Source organism: Hyaena hyaena, unplaced genomic scaffold (genome assembly GCF_003009895.1).
Source record: "Hyaena hyaena isolate Hyena2069 unplaced genomic scaffold, ASM300989v1 scaffold_62, whole genome shotgun sequence".
In the NCBI taxonomy this organism is placed as follows: Eukaryota; Metazoa; Chordata; class Mammalia; order Carnivora; family Hyaenidae; genus Hyaena; species Hyaena hyaena.
This window is the reverse complement of record NW_024080694.1, coordinates 3,552,629-3,572,023: the sequence shown is the minus strand read 5'-3', so window position 1 is coordinate 3,572,023 and position 19,395 is coordinate 3,552,629. Positions and strand designations below refer to the sequence as shown.

Genomic DNA, 19,395 nt, shown 5'->3' with positions numbered 1-19,395 from the left:
ATGAAAAAACAAGCCACAAACTGGGAGAAAATACAGGCAAAGTGTATGTATGATAAAAGGATTGTATCCACAATACGTAAAGAACTCTCAAAACTCAATAAGAAAACAAACAGACCAATTAAACAATAGATAAAATACTTGAACATATACTTCAACAAAAATATATCCAGAAGGCAAATAATCACAAGAAAAGACGCTGGTCATATCATTTATCATTCCAGAAAAGGCAAGTAAAATCACCAGGAAGTACCACACTACTCCTAGTACGGCTGCAATCACAAAGGTTCGTCATAGATGTGGAACACCTGGACCTGTCCCACACTGTTGATGGGGATGTAAAATGGCACAACTATTCTGAAAACACTTCACGCTTTCTTAAAAAGTTAAGCCTACACCTGCCATATGGTCCAGGCATTCTACTTTTAAGAATTTACCCAACAGAACTGAGAACATATGTTTACACAAAGACTTGTATGGGAATGTTCATAACAGCTGTCTTTGTAATAGCCCCAAACTGGAAACAATCCAAATGTTCACCAAAGGTGACTGGATACAATAACTGTGTTATATCAATACCCTAGAATACCACTCCATGATAAAAACACATCAACTGTTGATATCCCCAACAACATAGCTGATTCGCAAAATAATTATGCTGATTGAAAAAAGACAGGCCAAAAGAAAGAAAAAAGAGTACATAGTTCAGGACCTATTTATATCAATTTCTAGAAAATATTAACTAAGAGACAGAAAGCAGATTAGTAGTTGCGTGTAGGCAAGGTGGGTGGGGATAAAAAGGACTGAATTACAAACGGGCAAGGGGAAACTTTTGGGCCCGATGGCTCTGTTCATTATCTTGATTACGATGATGGTTTCATAGGAGTATACTTATGTCAAATCATAAAATTATACAACTTAAATATGTGCAGTTTATTAAATGTCAATTACCCCTCAATTAAGCTGAAAAATAGATGTATAGGATGCATCAGTTATTGACTGAGTGATGATTCAGGAAGGAACTAGCAAATGGCCTACAACTTGGGTTATACACATTGGGAAATTTACAGTAAGTACAAAGTTGGCAGCCATGGGTGCGTGTTTCTTCAGTTGCCAGCCTGACCTTCAGACTTGGCTCAACTAAATCCAAAGACATATGCAAAGTGGGAGTCGAGAAGATCTGTAATAGGAAAACCTCTTTGTCACGTACCTGAAATTGAGTAGGATGGTCACATGGGCTGTGACAGCCCCCATAAGCTGAACTACAGGCTTCACAGTTCAGGAAATCATTCAGCACATTTGTCTCTGCTACGGATAAAAATGTTGCTTGGTTACCTGCGTGGGATAGAAATGTGAGAAATAACCTGTGTTTCAAGTTAAGCACCCATCAGCTTTACACCCTAAGTTTCCTGAATAATAATGCAAACATTCTTACACATAATGTATTATCTTCTCAAATCCGATAAATAAAAATGAGGAATGTAATACTCTCTTCTGCAAAAGGTTATTAAAAGTTGTATGGTCTTAGGATGCCTGGGTGGCTCAATTGGTTAAGTGTCCCACTTCGGCTCAGGTCATGATCTCCCGATTTGTGAGTTACAGCCCCAAGTCAGGCTCTGTGCTGACAACTCAGAGCCTGGAGCCTGCTTCGGATTCTGTGTCTGTCTCTGTTTGCCCCTCCCCAGCTCGTGCTCTCTCTCTCTTTCTCTCTCTCGCTCTCTCTTAAAAATAAATAAACATTAAAAAAATTTTTTTAAGCTGTATGGTCTCCCAGAGCCACCCTTGGTAACAACACAAAAGGTTTTAAATTCTACATTGGAAATTTTTTGTGAGAGATTTGCTTTTCTGGTAAAGTTCGAGCTTTTCAAATATGATGGTCATATAATTTGTAAAAATTCATTCTTCTGTTGTAGAAAAATATGGGGACCGAGAATGAAAAGACTAACAATCTAATTCTGGCTCTCCTAAGAACTCAGTTTCCTTGTCTGCAAAACAGAGATAAAAGAAGTACCTACCTGTACTAGATTTAACAGCTGGCCCCCAAACTCTATATCCATGACCTAATCCCCAGAACATGTGAATGTTACCTTATTTGGGAAAACAGTCTTTGAAGGGATAATTAAGGATCTTGGAATGAAGAAATCATCCTGGATTATCTGGATGGGCCTTAAATCCAATGACAGGTGTTCTTATAAGAGAAAAGCAAGAGAGATATGAGACCGAGGTGGAAAAGATAAGGCAATGTGAAAATGGACGTAGAGAACGGAAGGACGAAGTGGAATGATGTGGTCCCAAGCCAAGGAAGTCAGCAGCTACCAGAAGCTGGAAAAGGCAGGGGACGGAATCTTCTCTAGATCCGCTGGATTGAGCGACTCTGCCAACACCTTGATTTCTGACTCTGTCCTCCAGAACCATGAAATAGTAACTTTTTTTTAAAACCAAATTTGTGGTAATTTATTACTGCAGCCTCAGAAAACCAATATATTATCTCACAGAGCACAAAAAAAAAATGGGAATAATAGTACTACCAATATTGTAGTTTTGCTATGAGGATTAAATGACCACTTAGAAGAATGCTTGACACCTCGCAGGCACGATAGAATTGTTAAGTGAGATTTTACAAAAAAGAACTCTGGTGTCAATGCAACTGATTGTTGATGACATTGCTTTTCTGGTCGGTGACTGGTGGTCAGGACTCCATAATACTGGTGCCTCTTGTTAGATTACAGAATTGAAAAACTAATCATGGCGGTGGTGAAAAGGACAAGAAGAACCAAAAGAGGTTCTTCTAAAAGGAACACTCTTGGGGCGCCTGGGTGGCTCAGTCGGTTAAGCGACCGACGTCAGTTCAGGTCATGATCTCCTGGTTCACGGGTTCGAACCCTGTGTCTGGTTCCGTGCTGACAGCTCAGAGTCTGGAGCCTGCATCGGATTTTGTGTCTCCCTCTCTCCCTGCTCATGCTCTGTCTCTCTCTCTCTCAAAAATAAATAAACATCAGGGGCGCCTGGGTGGCTTAGTCGCTTAGGTCATGATCTCACGGTTCGTGGGTTCAAGCCCCGCATCGGGCTCTGTGCTGACTGCCAGCTCAGAGCCTGGAGCCTGTTTCAGTCTGTGACTCCCTCTCTCTCTGACCCTCCCCTGCTCACGCTGTCTCTCTGTCTCTCCTAGAAATAAATAAAAATATTAAAAAAATAAAATAAATAAACATTAAAATTTTTTTAAAAAATAAAGGAACACTCTATAAAAGGAACACTTCAATTCTCAATGCATATGGGTCCTTCTCTTTAGTTGTCTCTACAACCCCTTAATCCCTAAACGCAATGTTGAAAGGAATGCAGAGAAGCACAGGAGAAAATCATTTTTATTGCTTGCACCGGGAGCCTAAAGCCCCAGGACGCCCTCGAGTGCAGAATTCCCAAGCCAATTGCTGATGCCGCTGTTCCACTCACAGAAAACTACAATTCCCAGAAGGCGTTGGGTCCCGCGACTGATAGGGTGAACCTCTAAAAGGGGCGGAATCTAAGAGAAGGTCGTTGGCCGGTTCCATCGTCCAGAGCGGCAGGGGTCGCCTGGGCGGAGTCGGGAGGAAACGCGCCTCCATATTGGCTGTGACTAGAAAGGGCGGCGTCCCGCACGCGGTTGGTCGGGTGGCGGGGGATCCCGGGCGCCCGGGCCGGAGCTCAAATTTCCCGGGCCGGGAGCGCGGGGCCTGCCGGGAAGGCGCCGGGTCGGTTGTGCACCGGGCTGGCGGCGGCGGCCGCGGGGGGCTTCGCCATGCAGAGCACGGACCTGGGCAACAAGGAGAGCGGCAAGTTGTGGCACCGCAAGCCCTCCCCGGCCGCTCGCGACGGGTAAAGGCGACGGGCTGCCCAGGGGCCTGGAGGCCGCGAGGGGCGGGTCCGCGTCCTCGGGGAGGCGTTGGAGGCGCTGTTGGGGAGGGTCCCGGGAAGGGGTGGAGGGCGCCGGGTGGAGAGGCGGGTTCTGCCTCTGTCTGACCCTGCCCCAGATCCCTGGCCTGGGGGACCTGCTGAAAGGCTGGTAGCCTGACTCTCGCTGTGCCCCGGACCCGAAGTCGTCAGAGACCCAGGTCCTGGGGGCGGGGGTCTGGACAGGCTTAGCGTGGATCAGGGCGCGCCTGGTTGGTGATGTGCCCCAGACTTTGTGCCAGGACCCTGCCTGCCTTAATTACCGCAGGAGCCCTGTAGCATTCCCTGCGCGCAGTAGATGCTCATTAAATATTGTTAACTATTACAGCTGGAAAAGAACTCAGGAAGAATGATGGAGGGGAAGGGGAACAGTGCGCTTTGACCCCTTTCAAGTGCCGCAACTTACCCATCTTATATCATTGTATGTATTCAGACAGGCATGCATTCGTCAGCTGTTTGTTAAGCACCTATTCTGCGCCAGACTTCGAAGCTCTGGGGGCCGGCAGGGGAACAAAACAAACATCCGGTGTCCTGGAGTTTACACGTTAGTGTGTCTGGCAGGGACGACAGGGGATTACATACTACCAGTGCAAGGCGACCTTCTAGTATGGCCAGCCCTGCTGCTGCTGCTGGGTGTTTGTACGTTTGTTTTTTTTTAATAGACTTTCATTTTTTTAAGACAATTTTAGGTTCACAGCTAAATTGAGAGGAAGGGACAGAGATTTCCTATATACCCCCTGCACTCAGACATGCATCGTCTCCCCTTTATCATCCATATTCCCCATCAGAGAGGTGTTGCGGTTGATGACCCTAGACGGACACGTCATTATCACCCAAAGGCCACGGTTTATGCTAGGATTCACTCCTGGGTGTTGTATGTTCTGCGGGTTTGGTCAGATGTACAATGTGACATGGCTTCTACCCTTAGAGAATCACAGAAAGTAATTGCACTGCCCTAAAAATCCTCTGTGCGCTGCCTGTTTTTCCCTCCCCAGCCTTTCTTTGCACATTGGTTCCAAATACTTGGACCGTTTGAGTCCTAACCACACCTGCCTAGCTCAGCCACACCGGTGTGACTTTAATGGAAACTTTTGTTACAAGCGGGGCCATCTTGGTTTCAATGTTCACACACAGATTGATCGTACTGCTTTTAAGGTCCCGGGATTTCTTTTTTTTTTTTTTTTACAAATACTTTATTGTCAAATTAGTTTCCACATAACAGTGCTCATCCCCACGTGTCCTCCTCCATGCCCATCCCCCCCTCCCCCCCACATCCATCAGTCCTCAGTTTTTGTCAGCATTCAAGAGTCTCTCATGGTTTGCCTCTCTCTCCCCCACCATTTCCCCCCTTCTTCTCCCCCATGGTCCTCTGTTAAGTTCCTCCTAGTCCTCCTATACGTGCACACATATGATATTTGTCCTTCTCTGCCTGACTTAGTTCGCTCAGCATAACACCCTCAAGGTCCATCCATGTTGCTACACATGGCCAGATTTCATTTTTTCTCATTGCCATGTAGTATTCCATGGTATAGATAAACCACGTCTTCTTGATCCATTCATCTGTTGATGGACACTTAGGCTCTTTCCATGTTTTGGCTATTGTGGAGAGTGCTGCTATGAACATTGGGGTACACGTGCTCCTATGCCTCAGCATTTCTGTATCCCTTGGGTAAATTCCTAGCAGTGCTATTGCTGGGTCATAGGGGAGTTCTATTGTTAGTTTCCTGAGGAACCTCCACACTGTTTTCCAGAGGGGCTGTACCAGTTTACATTCCCACCAACAGTGTAGGAGGGTGCCCGTTTCTCCACATCCTCGCCAGCATCTAGAGTTCTCTGATTGGCTCATTTTAGCCACTCTGACTGGCGTGAGGTGGTATCTCAGTGTGGTTTTGATTTGTATTTCCCTGATGAGGAGGGATGCTGAGCATCGTTTCATGTGTCTGTTGGCCATCTGGATGTCCTCTTTGGAGAAGTGTCTGTTCATATCTTCTGCCCATTTCTTCACTGGGTTGTTTGTTTTTCGGGTGTGGAGTTTGGTGAGTTCCTTATAGATTCTGGATATTAACCCTTTATCTGATATGTCATTTGCAACTATCTTTTCCCATTCCGTTGGTTGCCTATTAATTTTCTGGGTTGTTTCCTTGGCTGTGCAGAAGCTTTTAATCTTGATGAGGTCCCAACAGTTTATTTTTGCTCTTGATTCCCTTGGTTTTGGGGATGTGTCAAGTAAGAAGTTGCTGCAGTGGAGGTCAAGGAGGTTGTTTCCTGCTTTCTCCTCTAGGGTGTTGATAGTTTCCTGTCTCACGTTCAGGTCCTTTATCCATTTTGAGTTGATTTTTGTGCATGGTGTGAGAAAATGATCTAGTTTCATTCTTCTGCATGTTGCTGTCCAATTCTCCCAACACCATCTGTTAAAAAGGCTGTCTTTTTTCCATTGGATATTCTTTCCTGCTTTGTCAAAGATCAGTTGGCTGTATACTTTTGGGTCCACTTCTGAGTTCTCAATTCTGTTCCATTGGTCTATGTGTCTGTTTTTGTGCCAATACCATACTGTCTTGATGATGACAGCTTTGTAGTAGAGGCTAAAGTCTGGGATGGTGATCCCTCCCGTTTTGGTTTTATTTTTCAGTATTACTTTGGCTATTCGGGGTCTTTTGTGGTTCCATACAAATTTTTGGATAGTTTGTTCTAGTTTTGAGAAGTATGCTGGTGCAATTTTGATTGGAATTGCATTGAATGTGTAGAGTGCTTTAGGTAGTAATGACATCTTAACTATTTATTCTTCCTATCCATGAGCATGGAATGTTTTTCCATTTCTTTGTGTCTTCTTCAATTTCCATCATAAGTTTTCTATAGTTTTCATCATACAGATCTCTTGTATCCTTGGTTAGGTTTATTCCGAGGTATTTTATGGTTTTTTGTGCAATGGTGAATGGGATCAGTTTCTTGATTTCTCTTTCTGTTGCTTCATCATTGGTGTATAAAAATGCAACCGATTTCTGTACGTTGATTTTGTACCCTGCAACTTGGCTGAATTCTTGGATCAGTTCTAGTAGGCTTCTGGTGGAGTCTGTCGGGTTTTCTATGTAGAGTATCATGTCATCTGCGAAGAGTGAAAGTTTGACTTCCTCTTTGCCAATTCTGATGCCTTTGATTTCCTTTTGTTGTCTGATGGCTGATGCTAGGACTTCCAGCACTATGTTAAACAACAGTGGTGAGAGTGGACATCCAAGGTCCCGGGATTTCATAGCCTTTGCTGTATCACTTGGATTCACGTTTCTTGTTGTAGTAACTTTGCTGTCGACGCTTTGATTGCCCTTCAACAGATTAACAGACTTTAAGTGCCAACCATGTTTGCTGGAAGCGCGGGGCTGGCCGTTGCACTGGCCCCTCGTTTGGTTTCCGATTGCTGGAAGCCTCCTAGCGATGCTGCCTTCCCATCAACTCCATTGAAAGCAATTTTTGTTTACATTAGGGATTATTCAGTAGGAATTTTCATTTCCAAACTTGGAGTTTACATAAAGACTCCCCCTACTTCTTATATTCTCTAAATGTTCTGGGAATTATTGCCAGTCCATAGTAATTCTGTTTCTTTCTGTTAAATATCTGGATATACACGCAATATTCAAAAAAGAAAAGAAACTAGTTTTATGGAAATGTTATTTGTTGCTTCCACGAAAATGTAGCTTTCTTTTTGTTCATTAAAGCTCATTGTTATCGTGTGGAGTGAGATGGACTTTAGTTGAAGTAAATGTCCATTTACTAGCTCTGGAGCCTTGGGCAAGTTCATCACTAACACTTTAAGTGAAGCTAATGCCTACCAGACAGAGTTGTGTTCGGGCGTTATGAAGACTTTAAAATAGGGTCCCAAGCATCTTGGTGTTTGGTAAATATTTGATTTTTCAATTGTGTTTAAGGACTGAGAAACTGTCAGGCAACTTATGAGCAATGGAAAGGCAGTTCTAAAATAAATACTTGTCTGAGTGAGTCATATGAAAAATCAAAAGGGCAGAATGTTCCTGTTAATTGTGATTATATCTAGATGGTAGGGTTATAATCAGATTTATTTATTTTTTTCTTAATTTCCTTATTTTTAAGAACAAGCGTGTAATTTTGTGGTCCCAACCCATAATAAATGTGACAGAAAAAAGAGTGGAGAGAAAATTCATTGGCTCTGACTTTAATTGCCAGGGAATATTTTGATGTTATTACTCATTTCAATACATTTATTCTCCCTCTCTCCCCTTTGGGAGAGATGTCAAAGGAAAACCTAATCTGAACAGTAGTTAAAGTGGTAAAAACAGATTTTATTCAGGAACCATTGCAATAGAGGAGAGGATACCTCAGTATGGAAATGGGCCCAGCGCTGAATACAGCCTGCACAAGTGAGAATGTGCAGCCAAGGGGCAGGGTAGAAGTCAGTGGATGGAAAATTACTAAGGTGAAACATCTAGGATAATGGGGCTCTGGGTAACCCAGCCTCTAAGGAGATTCTTGATGAAGATAGGCCAGGGTGACCAGATTGATCAGGGATGATCAGGTTTTGAGGTCAGGGGTTATTTTATTTTATTTTGAGAGAGAGCGTAAGCAGGGGAGGGGCAGAGAGAGAGAGAGAAGGAATCCCAAGCAGGCTCCGCAGTGTCAGCACAGAGCCCAGTGAAGGGCTCGAACCCACAAACCACAAGATTGTGACCTGAGCTGAAATCCAGTCAGACACCCAACGGTCTGAACCACCAGGAGCCCCGAAGGGTCAGGGGTTCTAATTAAACTGAGCAGGGTTCTTGCTAAAATTAGATTTTACAAGGAAGTACACAGATGGAGGAGTGCCCCTGAGAAGGTTCCAGGGGGGGCAGACTAAAGTTTGGGCAAGCAAAGAATCATTGTCAGAGACTAGATGAAAATAAGACCATAAGAATTTTGCTGTTTCACCCAATGAAAAAAAATTATGTTTACACTAATTCGACTTAGTATTATACTTAATTCAATTTAGTTTTTTTTTTTTAATCTAAGTTAACATATAGTTTAATAATGATTTCAGGAGTAGAATTTAGTGACTCATCACTTACATATACATAACACTCGGTGCTCATCCCAACAAGTGCCCTCTTCAATTTAGTATTTTTTAATGAAGCGATAATGAGGAAGACAAATGTTTCTAATATTTACGTTCACACAAAGTCAATTAAGATAAAAATTTTCATGATCATAAAACTCTTCCAATACAGAAGGGAGTTATTCTGATCTTCGTGGCCTGAATAGGCACACTTCTGTTATTTTAAGAAGTTAGTTCTTCTGCGCTGCAAGTTTTATAACAAGTTTCTTTTCAGCAGATATATGGCACATGATCTCAAAAAATGGTAACTTTAGATAAATGGAGCTGAAAATACAACTCGTGTATGCTTAATTCACTTTGGAGCACTTTATATTAAACAATCTCTTAAGATATCTTAAAATTAGGATATTGAATTGAAATTGTTCTTACATGTGGCAGCTTGTAATTTATATGAAACTACTTTTTCACTAGTTACATCTTTGCATTACATGTGTTTATTGCTTAATGTAACGGTTTGACTGTTCAATCAAAAATACATTCTCGTATCTTGTTATCTGTCAGTTAATCACAATTTATGAATCTGTTCATAAGTGTGCTTATTTAAAAATTTAAAGAAAAAAATTTTTAACATTTATTCATTTTTGAGAGGCAGAGAGACAGAGCATGAGCTGGGGAAAGGGAGAGGGAGAGTGAGACACAGAATCTGAAACAGGCTGCAGGCTCTGAGCTGTCAGCATAGAGTCCAGTGCGAGGCTGGAACCCACAAACCGTGAGATCATGACCTGAGCCGCAATTGGGCACTGAGCCGACTGAGCCACCCAGACGCCCCTAAAATTTTTTACTTCTAAACCTAACGCTCCATGTGGGCAGGGCTCGTGTTTATCAACTGCTTTTAGGTCCCAGCTTGTTCAGTGTCTGGCACATAGTGAGTTTCCAAGTACTCGATGAATATATGAACAGCAGCCACTTTGATAACGAATAACTTTCTGAACTGCTTTTAGAAATCACCGTAGGATTGCTTCTAGGAGAGGAGATGGAAGAGAGGGAGGAATGGGTAGGCAGGAAACTTCAAAGTGAGTGAAGTATGTTATAAAACCCATGTTTTTCATGATAACAAGTAATGCTTGCAATAGAATTAAATGTTTGTTTGTTTTTGACAGAATTATAGTGAACATCATTCACAGCACTTCTGATTACCTTCCCAAAGTCTTGCGATTTTTGAACGTGGCTTTTGATAGCTCGGGTGACTGCTTAATTGCCGGGGACCATCAAGGAAATATCTATGTTTTTGACTTGTATGGAAACAGGTGAGCAGACTTTTGATATATACCTTACTTAAGTTATTCACTGCCAGTTTTAGTACCTGCTATTAATTATTCATTCAGCAAGGTTCATTAAGTTCTGACTATATTTCAGGTACCTTGTAAAACACTGTCACCAGTGCTGACAGAAGAAAGTGGGAAGGCTAGAAAATACATTTAGATTTTTTTTTTTTTTTTTTAGAGAATTAAAGTTCTGGTTTGAGCAGTATCTCTAGTAGCATGTTTTTCCTTAAATTTAAAAATTTACTGTTGCTAACTTATCAACATCCGGTACTTTATCAGGCAATTTAGGAAGGATATACTTTCCTTTGTACATTATTGTCACAGTTTATACATGTAGCAGTTTTAAAGAATTGCTCCTCACTCTTCTATCTCCTCTTCCTTTGCTGAACAAGTTAGTACAGAAGCAGTTAGGTGGGATTGATCAGCTCAGAGCCTGGAGCCTGCTTCTGGCCAGAGTCAGAAGGTATCCGTGAGGGGGATGGGGCAATCATGGGAAAGGCAGAGGGCTTTGGTGGAGTGAGTAAATATGTTGAGGATAATGGGGGCCAGGTTTCTAACAATTGGAAAGGGGAGGTTACAAATATGGGAAGGTAGAAAACTAGAATGGACCCCATGGCACTGGATTGGAATTGAATATATCTCTTTGCACTGCTGGTTTTGAATATATAGGCATAGAAATGGAAATGTAGGGGCGCCTGGGTGGCTTAGTCGGTTAAGCGTCCGACTTTCGCTTAGGTCATGATCTCGCGGTTTGTGGGTTCGAGCCCCGCATCGGGCTCTGTGCTGACTGCCAGCCCAGAGCCTGGAGCCTGTTTCAGAGTCTGTGACTCCCTCTCTCTCTGACCCTCCCCTGTTCACGCTGTCTCTCAATCTCTCCTACAAGTAAATTAAAAAAAAAAAAAAAAAAAAGAAATGGAAATGTATATGAGAGAGTGAACAAATTATTATTTTTTGAGGTGGGGGGTGTGCTCGAGAGAGGGGGAGAGAGAGCATCCCAAGCAGCTCCGTGCTGCAGCACAGAACCTGACATGGGACTCGAGCTCACAAACTGTGAGATCGTGACCTGAGCCCAGATCAAGAGTCGGACTCTTAACTGACTGAGCCACCCAGGCGCCTCTGGATTATTATTACTTTCTAATATATTTTTTGAGAAATGGGAGAGGGGCATAGAGCAAGGGAGAGAGAGAATTCACGCTGAGCATGGAGATGGGCTTGATCCCACGACCATGAGATCATGAGCTGAGCCAAAATCAAGAGTCAGATGCTTAATTGACTGAGCCACTCAGGCGCCCCAAGAGTGCATGGATTATAGCGCTTTCCTAGCTTTGTCTGCTCATAGGACCAGGGAGCAACACCCAGCAGCAAAGAATATATCCAGTACTTTTGTAAATATCACATTCTGCTAAAAGTAACTGGATCCTTGTAGAAATGGCCAGTTTCAGGATGGAGGCAGGGAAAGTACAAGGTGAGCCTGGGACATTTTGTAGCCAGAAAGAAGGAATTATTTAAAGAAAGAGTATCAAAAGGACGTAACTATCAGCTTAAAAGAGCTTCTTCTTGCCATACTAGAGACACTTCAAGTATCAAAATAAAAAATGAAAAAATGATAGTAATGGGTCATAACCCACTGTGTAAAATAGAAATCTATAAATTCATGCTATAATCAATAAACCGTTTCATGAGAAGGGATGTTTGCATAGTTACTAAACACCTCCCCACAAAGTGCTTACTAATTATAGAGGAGAAAAAGGTTAAAGTGAATGAGTGGAGGGACCAATCACTGATGAGGTGCAGGGAACGCAACACCGTATCACTTCTATGGTATTCCTGTCAAAGAAGTGTAACCTGCATCTAATCAGCGGAATCAGAGAACGCTAAATTAAGGGATTGTGTAACAAGATGGCCTGTAATCTCCCCAAGGGTCACGGTCATGAAAGTTGTAGAAAGACCGGAGGATTGTTCAGTCTGGGGAAGACTACAGACATGACAAGGAAAGACCTGAATCTGGACTGCTCTTTTTGCGGTTAAGGACATTACTGGGGACGACTGGCAAAACTCAATGGGGTCTGAGGATTGGGTGGTGGTAACATATAAATGTGAGTTTCTTATAGTTGAATTGTGATTCTATGGGAGAATTTCCTTGTTTGTAGGAAACATGATCTTGGTAACTTATTCTCAAATAGCTCAGGAAAGGAAGAAGTCGTATATAATTAATTTACCTGTGATTTATTAGGTAGAAATCTGTTGATCATTGTTTTTGCTCTTTACCAAAAAAGTCACAGTCACTATTCTCCCACCCTTTACTCTTGCCTAATCTACCTACCCTGCCAGTTGTCAAACTTAAATCACTACAGCTGTCTCTTCTTTGCTCCCACTGATGACGAAAACAAAAATAGCTGTTGATTGATTCCATTACAGAATAATGGACTTGAGCTTCAGTGATGCTTTCACTTCATTTGCTCGTCCATGGTTATTCCTTCTCCCACTCTCCTCCAGGATTCCAAACCTTTGTCTGCTTCCTTGTCTCCTTGGTTTTGACTCTGCGCTTACTCGACTACCTGGGCTCCTACTCATGAGAAAACAGACACTTTCAAGCTTCCTTTCCTCCTCCCCAGAGCAGCCTCTGATGTATAACCATCCATATCTCTTTGTCAGTTTATTCATAAAAATAAGTGAACCTAATTTCTTCCAGTGCTAATTTTGATCTTCTGTTGCCACTCCCCCCCCCCCACAACGGGACTTTGCACCATGAGTGTTCCTCTCTTTTATTTTGTCCACTGTCCCTTTTCTGTCCATCTGGAAAGCAGAGAGGTTAAGTGGCAGATCTGGGGCTTGAAATTGGGCTTGTCTGATTCTAACGCCCACTACACGGGGGTCCCTCAGAAATCTTACTTGCCTAATCTACTGGTCTCTTTTCAATTCTCATACTATATACTTTTTTTTAAGACCTTATTTTGAAATCATTTCTACACCCAACATGGGGCTCAAACACATGACCCTAAGATCACAAGTCACCATCCAGGCGCCCCCTCATCTTACTAAACATCTTCCCCTTCTCCCTGGAATTTCTTTTCTTTTGCTTCAAGGGACAACTCTTTCCTGATTTTTCTACTTGTCTGATCATCTTTGCCCTTGTTCTGCTGACTTTTGCCAGTGGCTGCCCCTTAACTGCTGCTCAGGCATCTGTCCTTGGCCTGCTTCCTTCCACAGTCCACGTATTCTCATTCATAATCTCAGCAGCAGCAAGCTCAAGCTTTCAGCTGCTGAGCAGATACTGTTAACCCAGATCTGCTTCTACTGCCTGCTGGAAAGCTTCTATGGCAGGCTGTCCTGTGCAGGAGCCATGAGCTACATCGAGCTCTGGAGCCCTTGAAAGTTGGCTACTGCAGGGGCACTCGGGTGGCTCGGTCAGTTAGCATCCGCCTCTTGATTTTGGCCCAAGTTATGATCTCACAGTTTGTAAGATTGAGCCCCGTGTCAGGCTTTGTGCTCACATCAGGAAGCCTGCTTGGGATTGTCTCTCTTCCTCTCTCTCTGCCCCTCACCCCAGTCTCTCTGTCTCTTAAAATAACTAAATAAACATTTAAAAAAAAAAAAAAAAAAGAAAGTTGGCTAGTCCAAATTGAGATGTGTTGTTAGTGTAAGATACACACTGGGTTTGGAAGACTTAGTATAAAAAAAATAATGTAAAATATCTTAATAATTTTTTATTGATTAAATGTTGAAATGGTAATAATTAAATACATATGAAGTAAAAAATGTTACTAAGATTAATTTTACCTTTTTCTTTTTATTTCTTCAATGTGGCTCCTAGAACATTCTAAATTACACCTGTGACCTGCATTGCATTTCTTGGACAGCATAGCTCTAAATGTTTTTGCAAAGGCCTTAAACTCAACATGTTTAAAACCAAGCTTATTTCCTACCCCTGGCCTTGTCCCTCTTTTGCCCAACCTTGAAAACTTGATTTTCTAGTAAATTAAACTCTAGCTATGTGCCAAGTACTCTGCTAAGCACTTAGCATATGTTATTTCATTCAATCAGCATATTCTCTCACTTAATCATCACAACAACCTTATGAGATCTCTTTTCTCACCTTCATTTTGCACTTGAGGAATTCCTGATTCCTCCGCCTTCGCCTCGTGTTTGCGGCATCACCAAGCCTCTCTCCCATCTTGACTCCTGACACTTGGGCTATTTGTCCTTTCCGTTATATCCCTGTAACTCGGACTGAGATGCTCTCTAGTGGCTCCCTTCTTTTTTGTTTTTATTATTCCTTTTGAAGTTTATTTATTTTGAGAGAGAGAATGTGCAGGAGGGGCAGAGAGACAGACAGACAGAATCCCAAGCAGGCTCCAGCTGTCAGTTGGGGCTTGAACTCATGAACTGTGAGATCATGATCTGAAACCAAGAGTCTGATGTTTAACCGACTGAGCCACCCAGGTGCCTCCTTAGTAGCTTTCTTCATGGTCTCCTTTTGTCCCTCTCTCCGTTTGCCATGGTGGCCAGAATCTTCTTCCTAAAAGCCATGCCTGTCATAATTCTGCTAGGCTTAAAACCTGGTAAGTAGAACCCAGATTCCTTTTCATGGCTGATCGCACTCTTCATAATCTACTTTTGACCCACCAGAATGAGCGTTTCATTTTCTTCATCTCTAAGGACTCCTGCAACGTAAAATGTGTGATTGTTGGAAGAATTTCTGATACTAATGCAGTAATCTCTTAATAGGTTTAATCTTGTTCAGCGAACGGCACAAGCTTGCACAGCTCTGGCCTTTAACCTCCGTAGGAAGTCTGAGTTCCTTGTGGCATTAGCTGATTACTCTATTAAATGTTTCGATACAGGTAAGAAGTCCTCCTATTTATCTTCTGAGTAAGAGTAGAATTGAGACTGAAGCACTGCTTGGAATTTGCCAGTCTGTACCGTCTTAGGGGGCAGTCCCCACAAGGCAGCCCTCATTTCAGACATTAGCCACAAGTTTGGGGGTCCCGGGACCACCCTCACATCAGATCAGCTGGCTACAGATTCAGAGTTCACAACTATCCTCAGGTTTGATCCTTCACTGGGATGACTCGCCAGAACTCCGGCGCACACTCCACTTACGATAATAGTTTTAATGCAGCGGAAGGATACAAATTAGAACAGGCAAAGGTGGAACGCATAGGGTAGAAGGTGGGAGGCTCCCAGAAGAGAAGCTGCTGCTATCCTTAGGGACATAGTCCACCCCCCCACACCCCCCCAGCATCAGTATGTGGCCATCCACACTGAGCATTGCCAAACCAAACGTATACCTTGGCTTTCATGTCCAGGGCTTTTCTTTAGGCTCCGTTAGGTAGGGTTATTGCCCACCTCTTTGAACTCAAATTTCCAGCCCTCGTCCTCTCTCTGGAGGGGGTTCACGGTTCACATGGCCAAACGCCCCAACCTTCTAGTCACTCACGTGATTGGTCTTCCCCGTGTGGCCAGCCCAGGCTCTGAGGTTCTCTCCTCTAGCCATCTGCTGTTGTCTGAGGCACCTGCCATGAATAACAGAGACACCCTATCACTGGGGAAATTTTAGGGGTTTATAGAGTGCCTCCTAGGAACCTGGACAAAGGCCATACCTCTCTTTGAAGCCTCAGTTCCGTACTATGTAGGTCCAAGGATAATAATTTTCTTAATATAACCTATGTATTTTATACCAGATTGTATATTTTTAGAAAATTTAGAGTTCTGTAAACTGAACCTCTTATTAAGAGAAAAAGATATCTCAACTGTATTTTTTTTTTTTTGTTATTAAAATACTTGATAGAGGGACATCCGGGTGGCTCCAGTGAGTGTCCGACTTTGGCTCAGGTCATGATCTTGAGGTTCGTGAGTTTGAACCCCAGATCAGGCTCTCTACTATCAGCACAGAGTCCTCTTTGTGTCCTTTGTACTCCCCTCCCTCTGCCCCTCCCTGGCTCACATTGCCTCAAAAGTAAACATTACAAAATCAGTAAGTAATTGATAGAATATTTTAAAAGATAGTAATAACCATAGTAGTAACAGTGATAGCTAACATTTCCATAGTGTTTACTCTTTGACAGGTACTGTTCTATGACTTTATACATATTAATTTTGATCATCATAGAACCCATGGAGATCAATACTCCTCTCTCCACTTGCAGATGAGCAGACTGAGGCACAGAAGTAACCTAACCAGGGTCCCACAACTTGTCAGCAGTGAAGCCAGGGTTCCCAGCCTGGAAGCCAAGCTCCAGGGTCCCTGCTCTTAATCCCTGCTGCACTGTCATTGTGCACGTAAGAAGACAAACTAGTCATCCTTCAGTAATGCCCAGACGCGGTCTGCGTTTGTCCAGCAGGGACCTATCTCTCTGGTCTGCTTTCTCTGCATGTGCCTCTCTTACATTCTAACAAATACATGATCATCTTCTCTATATTGTTTTGTGGAGTCATTTTTTTTTTTACCTCATTAAAAATATTCATATAGGATTTTAAAATCAGTACAGAGTATTATACTCTGTAGATGTTTGCTACGCCATGATTATTAAACCTGTGCTCTATCAGTGGACTTTAAACTGTCTCCAATTTTTGGTGTTAAAAAAACACTCCTGCCACAGAAAACCTAAATGTTTATACTCAATCTGTGATTGCTTCCCTTGGATTCCACCCATTCTCATTTTCTCTTTTAGTTCCATCTGTTTACAGTCTGTTCTATCTGTTGAACCCCCACCCCCACCAATGAAGCCCCGTCCTTCAGATGTCATCTCCACCTCCCCAGCTACCTCCCTCTTCACTGCTAAATCCACTAGCACCCGCTGGTGGATTCTGACTCTTGCTCCCCACCACCCCATGCTGCTTAGACTTCGCTAAGGCCATTAGTAACCTCTGATTGTTTAAATGCTTATTTATTTATTTTAAGAGAGAGGGAGAGCGTGTGTATATATGAGTAGGAAAAGGGGAGAGAGAGAATCCCACGCAGGCTCCACACTCAGCACAGAACCCAACATGGGGCTCGATCCCATGACCCTGGGATCACGACCTGAGCCAAAATCAGGATTTGGATGCTTAGCCGACTGAGCCACCCAGGCACCCCAGTAACCTGGTTGTTTAAACCCTCTTTATACTTTTCACTCTGCCCCTTAGTAGCACGTAACACTTTGCTTTACGATAAGACCTTAGTTCTCATACTCTTCTCTCTCTTGGTTCTCTTCCTACCATTCTGACTGCTTCTCCACAGTCTCCCCTGTGTTCTTTCAGTGGTCCCTAGACTTGTGGAGTTTTGACCCAATTAAAAAGTAGAGGAACGACAACCCACTTGGGTTGTCAACTTTTAATTTTGCCGACATTGCAAAAAACAATAGAACTTCATTCCGTAAAACAAGAGATTGTTTTTTAACATAAAGAAACTGAGAAGGACAGAATGCTAGATTAGAAGGTAGTACTTTCAATTTAGCTTTATGAAAACGTCCTGTCGTTGTCCTTATTTTTCCTCATTTCACTGAAGACCAATGAAAACTTGATCATTAACTAATGCCAGACTTCAGACTGTGTTTGGAAACCGCTGCTGTCTCCCCACGGGTTTCTCTTTCCTCTGTTTTCAGTTTTGACCTACTTTGTGTCTTAATGCCTCCCAGATTTACCTCTTGCTTTCTGACTCTTCTCCTCAATTTCATCTTGCTGGAAGAAACAATTCTGTTCATAAAAGTAAAACATGTTCACCACAGCAAACTAGGAAACAGGAAAATGTAAGAGAACATAAAAATCACTTATAATTCCATGACCCAATGATAATTATGAAGTTTTTGGTATTTTCCCTGCAGGGCTGTTTTCTCTGCTTCTGTCTCTTACATGCACACTTGCACCTCAGGATCCATTTTAAAAACCAGATTCACGATCTCTTCTTCCTGCACTGCTGAGTCTGTTTCTCCTCACGTGTTTCTTAAATCAGCTAATAGTGTCGTCATCTAGTTATATAACTAGAGCCATTAAAGTCTTAACTCGCTTTTATTTCAGTACATCTGTTTAATCACAGAGCCCTTTGAATTTCTCCTTCATAGCTGTTGAATCTGTTCCCTTCTCCATTGCCACATCTGTAGTGTAGACCTTCCTTCTCGCCTCTTTGGATTATTATAGCAAAAATAAATTAGTTGTCTCATCTCTTCCTTCTTTCCAATGTATCCCCCATGTATCTCCAGAGTGCTCGCTCTGAAATGCACACCAGATATGATACTCTTCTGTATAGAACTGTTACTCACAAGAGAAAGCCCAAACTCCCTACCATCACATTTAAGGCTGTTCTTAAACTCCTTTTCGTTTGGCCTCATCTCCTCACATGTCCGTGACATTCATGTTACCTGTTCAATTGTGCATTTTATCTGCTGGCCAGCTTCCATTGTTGTACATGTTAATGAAGGTGTCTCATATAAACACCTAGCCATCAATTGAATCAGTTCTTGGACGATATATAGTGTTTTCCCTATATGACTATGTCACTTTTTACTGCAGTTACCAAGGAGTTGGTTAGCTGGATGAGAGGACATGAATCATCAGTATTTTCGATCTCTGTGCATGCATCGGGGAGATATGCCATCACTACTTCTTCTGATACAGCACAGCTATGGGACTTGGATACCTTTCAGAGAAAAAGAAAGCTGAATATTCTACAGTCTGTGGGAATACAAAAGGTCAGTGAGCGCAGGGCACATCTTGCTCTGTTGTGCTTCTCTGACTGGTTTCTCGGTCAGCAGGATTTATAGATGATATGAGAGTAATGATTCACTTTGGCCCACATAGCTGTGTTCTTATAACTCAGCAACAAGCAAAGCAGAGTGGCCCACGGGATTAAAGTTGTTGCTTGTGGCTACAATTTCTAACTTACTGGGTTTTTGGTTTTGAAAAATTTCAAACATAGAGCAGATGTGTAAAAATTTCACAGTGAACACATGCACACCATGTGTTCCTGTACTATCCTTTACTTTTGTTATTACGCTATTATAATACTGTGTTAAGGTTCTATCCATCTTTCTGTCCCTCTATTCATTTTTTTTTATTTTAAAGTGAATTGCAGACATTAATGTACTTGCCCATCAATACTTAAGACTGAATTTA

The 19,395-nt window shown here is 42.5% G+C and overlaps 1 protein-coding gene across 3 annotated transcripts in view; it reads left to right on the top strand.

The window, feature by feature from the left end:
* The first annotated feature begins 3,597 nt into the window (after positions 1-3,597).
* TBC1D31 (TBC1 domain family member 31) overlaps positions 3,598-19,395 on the top strand; it is a 77,432-nt gene continuing 61,634 nt past the window's right edge. For 2 of the 3 annotated variants that reach the window (XM_039232005.1, XM_039232003.1), the window contains exons 1-4: positions 3,598-3,849; positions 10,138-10,284; positions 15,031-15,146; positions 18,793-18,971. In XM_039232005.1, the coding sequence (XP_039087936.1) occupies positions 3,773-3,849; positions 10,138-10,284; positions 15,031-15,146; positions 18,793-18,971 (519 nt within the window). In that variant the 5' untranslated portion in view covers positions 3,598-3,772. Of the gene's footprint in view, positions 3,850-4,479; positions 4,564-10,137; positions 10,285-15,030; positions 15,147-18,792; positions 18,972-19,395 lie in introns of those variants that run through there. The other variant, XM_039232004.1, reaches the window with a different exon arrangement.